General features: G+C 33.2%; 2 protein-coding genes across 2 annotated transcripts; both read right to left on the bottom strand.

The window, feature by feature from the left end:
- Window positions 1-1,838: 1,838 nt before the first annotated feature.
- Window positions 1,839-2,765, bottom strand: LOC311169229 (olfactory receptor 5K3-like; the record flags this gene model as incomplete). The annotated part of the gene is made up of 1 exon (XM_084231016.1): window positions 1,839-2,765. The coding sequence occupies one exon, from the start codon at window positions 2,763-2,765 to the stop codon at window positions 1,839-1,841; it is 927 nt and encodes a 308-aa protein (XP_084087142.1).
- Window positions 2,766-10,138: 7,373 nt separating this feature from the next.
- Window positions 10,139-11,092, bottom strand: LOC311169227 (olfactory receptor 5K16-like; the record flags this gene model as incomplete). The annotated part of the gene is made up of 1 exon (XM_084231014.1): window positions 10,139-11,092. One exon carries the CDS (start codon window positions 11,090-11,092, stop codon window positions 10,139-10,141), a length of 954 nt encoding a protein of 317 aa, XP_084087140.1.
- Window positions 11,093-11,308: the final 216 nt, after the last annotated feature.

Raw genomic sequence — 11,308 nt, 5'->3', positions numbered from 1 at the left:
AAAAAAGATTGCACATGATAACCAAGTGGATTATTCTAGGAGTTCGTTTGGTTTACTATTTGAAAAGCAATATAACACATCAGTTGACTAAAGGACAAAAATCATGTCACAATCTCAAAAGAGAAAAGGCATTTGATAAAATTCAATGCCATTTCATGTTAAAATAGTGGCAAAACTAGAACTATAAAGGGCCTTACTCAGTATGACAAAGGGCTTAAAAAACCCTCAGGTAACAACATACTACATGGTGAAAGAATGAAAGCTTTCCTCCCAAGAACAGTAATAAGACAGCAGTGTCTACTCTTGCCACATCTATTCAACATTGTACTGAAGTTTCTAATCAGGGAAACGGGAAAGAACTTGGAGTAAAAGGCATTCACATTGGAACAGTAGAAGTGAAATACATTCTTTTTGCAAGTGAAACATATATAAGCTTGTATATAGAAAATTCTAAGGAGGAAGCTCAAAAATATATTGGAACAAATAAACAAATTTGACAAAGTGATAGGATACAAGACCAATATACATAAATCTATTGTATTTTATACCTTTGCAACGAGAAACCCAAAATGAAATAATGGAAACAGTCCCATTTTCAGTAGCATCAAAAAGAAAAAAAAATAAAACAAATTTAACAAAATGAGTATAAAACTTATACTGAAAACAATACAGTTGTTGAAAGAAATTTATTAAGATTTAAGTAAATGAAAAGATACCTTGTGTTAATGAATCAGAAGACTAAATATTACCGAAGTAGCAATACATACCAAATTGATCTATAAATTCAAGGTAATCCCTATCAAAATCCCATCTTGCAGAAACTAACAAACTGTCCCTAAATTCATAGGAGCTCATAATAGTCAAAATAATCTTGAATAAGAAGAATAAAGCATGGGAACTCACACTTCATGTTTTCAAACCTACTAAACTATTATAAAAATTCAAACAATTTGTTATTGGCAAATGTTGGTCCCTATAGAACAACATTTAGATCAATGAAACGGGAAAGAATTTTGTAAATGTTGTACTTAGTCAATAATTTATGTCAGAATTGGTACAGGTGAATTGGTACAGATTGATGGTATTCCTAATAATAAACAAGTCATAATAGCAAAGAGAGAAACTCTTTAGTTAGTATATTCAGTATTGAATTATTCTATAATATAGATAACTCATCAAACTGCAAAAAAAATTCAAATACATACAAATTTCAATATAAATAGCATAATTTCAATTACAGATTGATAATTCACCATTGTATTACGCTCCATTTCACAGGTTATGAGAGTAAATTTGACTAACACGAAAGAAGAGAATTTTTTTTTATTTAAAACATACATGAATTTAATTTTAAATATAATCTCTTTGACACTAAAAAGTTATGAATCAAATTTAAATATATAATTTACTTCTGACACATGATGTAGCTTAAGAAAGGATTGTATTTGAGAATTTAGAATGTACTGGAGTTTGTAAGATTTTTAGAATTCTAGGAATTTGCCTACATTATTCATTTAAGGTGAACTTAATGTATATAGAATCCTATTACTATTATTTGTTTATAATTCATTACATGTCAAAACAGTTACTATTTAATTACACCTTGATACAATTTGTGACCTCAAGAGTATTTATTTCACTCCTAATGGATTTTATTTTTTATTTTAGTGAAATCCCTGCCTTCTGGACTTATATTTTTACTCACACACCATTATATTTTAAGGTTTTAACATTTTATCTATAAAGTGATCATTTTCTATTTTCTCAGTATTCTTGATTTGAAAAAGTTCTGTCAAATTAAATTTAATTTTTCTGTTGGGAATATTTGTTTCAGAATATTAAATTTTCTTCATAACATTTTTTATAACATTTATTACTTCCTTATTTCTTAGACTATAAATAAAAGGATTTAATAAAGGAATCACTAGAGTATAAAAAATAGCAATGGGTATATCATTTTCCCCCTTTTCAACTGAACTTGGTCGAATGTACATGGACAGAAGGGAACCATAGAACATTGAGACAGAGAGAAAGTGAGATGCACAAGTAGATAAGGCTTTCCCTCTTCCCTTTTTGGATTTCATTTTGAAAATTGTAAAAAGAATGCTTAGATAAGAGAGTATGACAATGGTAATAGAGAACACTTGAACTGACCCTGAAAAGATAAAAATCATCAATTCATTGATATAAGGATCAGCACAGGAAAGTCTATACAGTGGAAGAACATCACAAAAAAAATGATTGATTTGATTAGATCGACAGAATGTCAACCTAAACAGAAATGCTACATGAATAATAGAATGTATGTTTCCTGCTATGTAGGCTCCTATGGTCATCTGAATGCAGAGTTTCTTTGACATCATGGTGTGGTACTGCAGTGGGTTGCATATAGCCACATAGCGATCATAGGCCATTGCTGCCAGGAGAAAGCAGTCCGCAGTTTCAGCAACACAGAGAAAATAAAATTGGGCCATGCATTCATAGAGGGATATCAGCCTATCCTTAGAGAAGAAGTTCTCTAACATCTTGGGTGTGATGGCACAGGAACAACAGGAATCCATCAGAGCAAGATTGCCCAGGAAGAAGTACATTGGTGTATGAAGACGATGCTCCATAAAAATCAATACCACCAGACCAAGATTCCCCACCATGGTGATCACATAGATGACAAAGAACAGCAAAAACAGAAGGGTCTTCAGCTCTGGGTGATCTGTAAATCCTATGAGGATAAATTCAGTTGTCAAGGAGTAGTTATCTTTAGTCATCTGTTGAGATAGGAATTGTAAAGATAAGAGATTCTAAGTTAGAGCATATAATTTCCCTTCAAATTGGTCTTTTTACAACAGGGAGAGGAGCTGCTTCTTTAGGGTTACTCTCTTATTTCTGGGACAGAGATACAAAATCTATAGATACACAATCCAAACAATTTGTGTCCATTTTTGCTTTAGATCTTATATAAATAAAGACTACTAAATCTGAAGAAGAGTCTATAAAGGAAATTATTTAAAACTCATCTTTTAAAAAATTATTACAAACATAAGGAACTCATAAAACTCAATGATGAAAGTACAAACAATCCCATTAAAAAGTGGCAGAGGAAGTGAATAGACATTTTTCCAAAGTAGACATCCAAATGGCAAATTCATGAGAACATGCCAGTATCACTAATCATCAGGGAAATAAAATCAAAATCACAGAGAGATTTCACCTCACACCTTTTGGAATGACTATCATTGAGAAGAGATAATTATGGAGAGAATATGCATACAGGGGAGCCCTGCACGTTTTAGGTGGGACTTTTTGATCCTCAATTCTACTTCTGAGAAAGATATTAAAGAGATATATGCACTACCATATTTACTGCAGCACTAATCACAATAGCCAAGTTAGGGAAACAACCTAAGTGAATGTCAGTGGGCAGATGGGTAAAAGATGATGTGCTATTAGGTGATGTGATATGTGTGTATGTATGTGTGTGTGTGTGTGTGTATATATATAATGTATGCACACATACGTACATGTGTGTGTATAAAATGGGAAATTGTTCAGCCATGAGAAAGAAGGAAATCCTGTCTTTTGTGACATGAATGGACCTTTAGGAAATTATGCTGAGATAACTCAAACGGAGAAAGACAAATGCTTTATGATATCACATGTATGGGGACTCTAAAGTCCATACTTTAAAAACAGTAAAATGGTGGTTACTGGGGCCTGGGTTTACTAGGGTGGAGAGAACAAGAGCTATTATTTAAAGGTTCAGCTTGCAGCTATTAGATAGATAAATCCTGGAGATGTAATGCATACTATAATTAATATAAACAATATTGTAATAATCAAACTTGCTGAGAAACTAGATCTTAATTATTCACACACAAAACAAAAGAGATGATAATTATGTGTTATCATGGAGTGCTAACACCAAAGTAGTAATCATACTGTAATATGTTAGTGCATACAGTCAGTATGTTGCATACATAAACTTGTACAATATTATATATCAAATAATTTTCAATAAAAATACATTTTATCAAAAAAGTAGGTATCTTTTATCTGTTACTCATGTAATATTTTCCTATTTCCTAAGAAAATTATGTAAAATTTTCTGAAGTTTATCACATTTGATTAAAGTCAATAAATAAAGTAAGCTTGCCTTCATAGTTTAGTTTTCTAACATATAGAACACAGAAAATTCTTTAAATCTTATATGGTTTTTGAGAACAAATTTTGTTTTCCTTTAAATGACTGTCTTTCATCATCATTTAATGATCCATTAGGACATTTGACTTGTGTCTAATCATATACATTTGATGATCAAACTGGTTTAGTTTTCTATATTCAAAACATCAAAATAAAGGCATTGGCTGAAAATTTTACTAATTTGTGCCCCCAGAATTCTATATTTTGAAATCCTACCTTATAGTCAGATGTTAGCATTAATTGTAGTATGTTGTTCTATTTTCCAATAGACTTTAATTTTGAGATGACCTGGGAAGATAACCAAAATGTTGATATCTAAGATCAATAAAAAATAATTATTATTCAGATAAATATTTATGGATGCCAGTATTAAAAGTAAGTATGAATTAGGATACTTCCCTTCCCTAGATTTCACTTAAAAGAGTTGTGCGATATTTGCAATATGGTGTTAGGTCTCATAATTTCAGAATATAAACCTTTGGTCTCTAAAACGTCTGGGATTAAAAGAATGAAAATCTGAGAGACTACTAATAAGTCAGTGTCAGTAATTATGTTCCTTACGACACAAAGTTAAAATTTTCCATCACATCCAAAAGGGATTTCCCTGCAATATCATCATTGTATTTCAGTTGGGAGATTCAGAACCTAAAATATATAAACCACATGACATTAATTAAAGATACTCTGAGAAAATGAGGTTAGTGCCAATGACCTTCACTAAGATCATTTGATTATCTTCCTGATTCTTATATAATTTATGTCATTTTTAAACTCTGCTCATTATTTTGTATAAAATGTGAAATGAACATAATAGTCAGTTTTGTTTGACCTCTTACTGGAGGAAATTAACAGGGTTTATGAAATTAGTATAGTTTATGAAAAATGACTAGCATTTGGAAAGGAGACTAAAAGTGTGGCAGGGTCAATCCACATGATGACATCATCAGTTTCATTCTGAGTTGAATTTGTTTGCAGGTCCTATAAACTCTTATTGGGAACTTTGCTATTATTAGTCCAATATGTATGCATTACTGAGACTGTTCTTTTTATTGTTTACCACAACTGTCTTTATATTGTTTATGTTGTTTTTTACCCTCATTCCACTAATTAATAACACTATATACTTATTTGCATATTTTTATTCATATGTCTAGAATTAGTTAACCCCAATCCCCCACCATATTCAACCTTTAAGTTTAAGAAGGAAGGTACTTCAGTTATAGTCATTCCTGAGTTTCCAACATCTTGAAAAATGGGTGGTACTTTGTTGTACTCAGCAAATATTTGCAGAATGAATGAATAAAAGATATGCCTTACACAAGAATTGGAAATGGGGCACTCCCTGGGGGCGCAAGGGGTTAAGACACAACCTACGAGGCTGTCTGCCTCCACCACATGAGTTCCACATGATGCATGAGTTCCATCCCCGGCCAGGGAACAGCCCACATGGAGCAGCAGGCCTCTCCTGACTTGCCTGCTGCTCCCCTCAGCAGTGTATTTTGGTCAATCTGCCTGTTCTGTTCCCCACTCTGTCTCTGGTGAATTCTCTCACCCTCTGCACCTTTGGCCTGTACCCCAGCTCTTAAATGCATAAATAAAAATAAATCTTTAAAAAAAAAAGAATTGGAAATGTTCCCTTAGCAGTTTTCAAACCTTTTTATTTATTTTTTTAATTAAACTCTTTTCGTGTTCCAGATGATCCACAGTCTGTCAGTATCTCCTTATCACCCTGTGTCCTTCTTCTCACTGCAGGGCATTTGGTCATGTGTATCCCTGCACTGTTCCTCTGTGTAGTTGATTCTATTAATTTGCTTATGTTTTCTTTACTGAAACACTAACATCTCTTTCTTTTCCCATCCCCAGTCCTATTAATCCTTGAGCCTTAAATCTGATCTTCATGGGAACTTTTCTGGGACCTTCAAATAGAAGTGACTTTTTCCTCTTTTTGATCTGTATGTTACTTATCTAATTCTCTACTATATTTGCCCTTTTATCAAGTGTAATACTTAATGTGTTTTAATGATAAAAGTCTTGACTAATTTACCAACCATGTCACACAACTTTTGGATTCCTGACAATAAACTGAGGCCTCAATGCATGCTATATTGATTGCCAAAATTTCAGTCTGTTTTAGCATTATCAAGTACTAACACTCTACAGGGTATTGGAAAAGACGCTGAGTAGGTACAGAATATGACTATAGTGAGGTTAAGAAACTTCAGATTTTAGAAATACTTACTGGTAAGCTCATAATCTATGAGCTAACTAGTTTTGCTAACTATATGCAATTTATGCTATGAAATAAAAAAATTTAAACATGTTATACAAAAATACAGTGAAGAAAATGAGTGGTGATATGCCAGAAAAAGAAAGCTTTCCCAGTGCTAGTGCTATTTCTCATGAATCTTGCAGGATAAGTAAGATTGCAATAATTAAAGAGTGTGATGAAAAAAAATAGCCTGAAGGAACCACATGATAAAAGCCTGGAACCTTCAAAGAATAAGATCTAATGAAAAAATGGAGAGTAGTATAGGGTTAGTGTTACTTACTTGTATACCATATAAGGAGATGCTTACGAGTAATATAAGGTGAACAGGAAGTTAGGTTGGAAATAATCAGATTTTTTTCTTTTCCCTTTTTTTGTTCCCTGACAACTCACAGAGCTCTCTCTTTCATAATGTCACAACCAACTGTAAATACCAACTCCAAAATCCATCTAGTTGTCTTCTTAACTAAGTTATAATGTTCGGTGCAATTGAAAGTGTTCATATTGGTTTCTGTGATTAACACTCACGTTTTCTACTTTTTTTCCTAGCTACTAAAATCTTACTCAGAGAATTGGGGTTAGTATTTGTTAGATTTCCTTCACAGGTGTTTCCTAGAGGGCAGACTGATTTTTTTTAATTTTTTTAGATTTGTGACTTGAAACTCGGCCCATTTGATGGATCTTACTTTGTAATTCTTAGTAATAATTAACTTTGTTACATTTTTACCTATACATTATATAGATGTACCATTATCAGTACCACTAATATATTAAATATATTTAAAATCATGAAAATAGAAATTTTAAAAGAATGACTCAATGAAAGTAATGGTATTCTTTTTTTTTATTTTATGTATTAGTGCCATGAAATTGTTCATTTCCACTGATGCTATTATTCATTAAATAATAATTACCTTGTATTCAGAAAAAAATGTGATGATATATGGCTTATTATTTAAGTCCAAGGTAAGTACTATGATACAGCAATTTAAGGACTTGTTTGAATTATTTCTCAACATTTCTTAACATCAGACATAGTTTAAAGATCCTTCACACAGATACGCCATGTCCAAGTAGGAGAAAAATATAAATTTTAATAGGCCCAAGAACAGAAAAGAGCTCTTAATAGATCCAGTGGGAAACAAAGAGTATGAAAACATAACATGAAATGATTTAGATACTCCTATAGTCATAGCAGCTTTATTAACAGTAGCCACTTCATGGAGTCAAGTCAGCTACCCTTTGACAGATGACTGAATAAAGAAATTGTAAAATACATACTCAGTGGAATACTACTCAGCTATTAAAAAAATGAAATGGTACCTTTTGGAACAAATTGGATGCATCTCGAGGTGATTATGCTAGGTGAAATAAATCAAAAAGTGATGGTTACCAGATGGTTTCACTCATTTGCACATATAAATAACCAAAGAAAACAAACTGGCAAAATACACAAATATAATTCTTGGATTCTCTGAAAAATATACTGGTTACCATAAGGGAAAGGAGAGGAGGGAATTGGGGAGGGTAGGTGATAAGGTATTGTCTGAAATTTTGGTGGAAGGTGAGTCAAGAATGTGCACATATGGAGGTGTGATGCTATATTCCCCAAATTGTATAGTTATATAAATGATTGGCAAACTAGTAACATTTAAGAAAAAAAAACCTGTGGGGTAAGCTATCCCCCTGATAGTGGGACCTTATAATTCAGAATGCTAGTGGCATTAGAGATATCTGAAGTAGGAAGAGATGTGGGCTTAAAGGAAAGTTTATGGAAAATGCTAATATAAATGACATATACTTTTATGGTTTTGGAGCAAGGTCTTGTTCTTTCAGCAGAGAATTATAAACTATTGCAAAATTAATTCCTGGTGGGCTATGAACACTGCTACCGGAATTGTTCCACCTTTAGGACATCAAGTGACCAACAGGCTTGATAGGGTGGGATTTCTCAGCCTAATAAGTATAAGTTTAATAAAATCCAGGAGCAATTCATTAGAAGACAAAGGTGCCACATCCAAGCATTTGGCATGAACAGGACCAAAGAATAGAATCCACACAAGCTGGTAATCCACACTTCTATGTCATTCACCATCATTGCACTGACATACCCCCTTCAACTCACACATCTGGCCTCAACAGACCAAGTTGGTTCTTAGATGGTCAGTTGGAAATATAGATGCAAGCCAGAATGTATAACTGCTGAATTATTGCTTAATTCTGGGAGACTTTGAAAGAATCCTCCCTTAGAGCAGTGGCATAATGATCCATTTCTGTTGTGTAGAAAGATAAGCAGTCCAGGGTGAGTGTGAATGACTTGGATGTTGGTCAATAGCTTGGAGAGAGATGGAATAAAATGTCAGGAACCAGAAAAATTGAGGGAAAAGCTTATATATATGAAGTGGATATGAAGTATGTAGATCGTATTACTTATAAACATCTATCAGCAGAATCTGCCATGGAAGAGATAGTAAACAACCAACTAGGTAAAATGTCTCAACTAGTTAAAGTGATCCAGCTTCGTTACCCCAGTAATGGAACAATGTGCATATGAATTGTAGTGAATGGGAGAGGCATATATGTGCTAAAAGCATATTCCAGTTTTTCAAGGCTGACAAAGCTACTTTTCCTGCAAGTGTTCATTTTGCCCCAAAGAGAGACCATTATAGAGTCCACAGTATGGCCACAACCCTCAAGGAAATCACCTGGAGACAATTTGCCTACTACAAACTGCTTCTACTCTAAAGGGAGAAGGCGAGATAGGAGAGGTCTGCTTCTCCATGTGAATTAACTCCCTGGCCAGGAATGGGAACTTGTGCTGCAGTGGCTGCTTATAGATTCATAGTGCTAAGACAACCCCTTTGCACCACTAGGGAACCCCAATCTTTACTTTTTAACAGTGATAGTAATAAAGGAGGAAAAAGCAGTTAGATTTAAAGGAAAATGAACAGATTTTGTAAAAGTAAAAGTGACTAATAAACACTTGAAGTATTAATATATCTCAATATTACTCAAAAATATGAAAAAATAGAACAGCACCACACAATATTTTGAATGCTCATAGAATATTTACTATATATTGCAGTTATGTATTCCATAGTCTTCAAAAAGATAAAAAAAATCACATTTCAGGTTAATGTAGATCTTAATCTACTGTGTGCAATTCTATTTTTCCCTACTCTGGAGTCTTAGTAGGTCAAACTTCATTAAATATAGATTAATGAAATTAGTTTGTTTATAATCTTTCTCTTCCAAAACTAATCTACATGTGTCTGCCAGATCAGGTTTCTGAATGAAAATTATCATCTGATATTCCTGCTAAGAAATTTTAAATATTTCAAATATCCTGAATAGTATCAGTTATAATGTCGTCCATTAACTAGGCAAGTTTAAGCAAGGCAGAATCTTTTGCACATTTAACTTTGATGCTATATTGTTATATTGATATTCAAACTGATAGTCTGACACAATTCCATCAGAGTTGGTAATGGAAGTTACGCTAAGTTTCCTTCTGATTTATTCTGGTAATTGTGGGATTTCTATTAAAATTTGAGAGACAATTTTGAAATTCTGTTCACACATCATTTAACAAACACAAGGTAATGACTTAGAGATTAATATTAAAATGTATTTTTCTATTTTTGTGTCTTTTATCTATGAAAACATTTTAACAAATTAGTTTTCCACAGAGGATGAAGCTTGTTTTAGAATATTATAATTCCTTATAATTTTTTTCAGGACATTTATCACCTCCTTATTCCTCAGGCTATAAATAAAAGGATTTAATAAAGGTATTATAATTGTATAAAAAATTGCCACTGGTATATCTTTATCCCCTTCTTCAAATGGTCGAATGTACATGAGCAAACAAATGTAGAATATTGAGACAGATAGAAAGTGGGATGCACAAGTTGAAAATGCTTTACCTCTCCCTTCTTTGGATTTCATTCTGAAAATTGTCAAGAGGATGCAAAAATAAGAGATCAATACAGTGGCAATGGTAAAGATTTGAATTGGCATTGAAAAAATGTATATCATTAGTTCATTGATATAAGGGTCAGTACAGGAAAGTCTGTATAATGGAAGAATATCACAAAAAAAGTGGTCAATTTGATTAGACCTGCAGAAAGTTAACCTTAATAGAAACCCTACATGGATCATGGAGTGTAGGTTACTAGCTATGAAGGTCCCTATAGTCATCTGAATGCAGAGTTTCTTTGACATCATGGTGTGATACTGCAGTGGGCTACATATGGCCACATAGCGATCATAGGCCATTGCTGCCAGGAGAAAGCAATCCGCAGTTTCAGCAACACAGAGAAAATAAAATTGGGCCATGCATTCATAGAGGGATATCATTCTGTCCTTAGAGAAGAAGTTCTCTAACATCTTGGGTGTGATGGCACAGGAACAACAGGAATCCATCAGAGCAAGATTGCCCAGGAAGATGTACATTGGTGTATGAAGACGATGCTCCATAAAAATCAATACCACCAGACCAAAATTCCCCACCATTGTGATCACATAAATGACAAGGAAAAACAAAAAAAGAAGGATCTTCAGCACTGGTTGATCTGTAAATCCTATGAGGATAAATTCAGTTGTCAGGGAATGATTTTCCATAGTCATTCCTGGTTTCTTGGCTGTGACAGAAAATGTAGAGAAATGAGAGTCTAAATTAGAGTGTGTCTAAGCTACAAAAAGAAATGTTTCATCACGCATCCTATGCTGTCTCATGAAAACCAGCTCTTAACGTAGTAGATAGGTCAAGTCTGTGAGAACAAAAATCACACAGATTTGCACACAAGGATTATCTGGAATGCTTTTGTGAATTCCCAGAAAAGC

This window comes from Talpa europaea (genome assembly GCF_964194135.1).
Source record: "Talpa europaea genome assembly, chromosome: 4".
Taxonomy (NCBI): Eukaryota; Metazoa; Chordata; class Mammalia; order Eulipotyphla; family Talpidae; genus Talpa; species Talpa europaea.
This window is presented reverse-complemented; position numbering and strand designations above follow the sequence as displayed.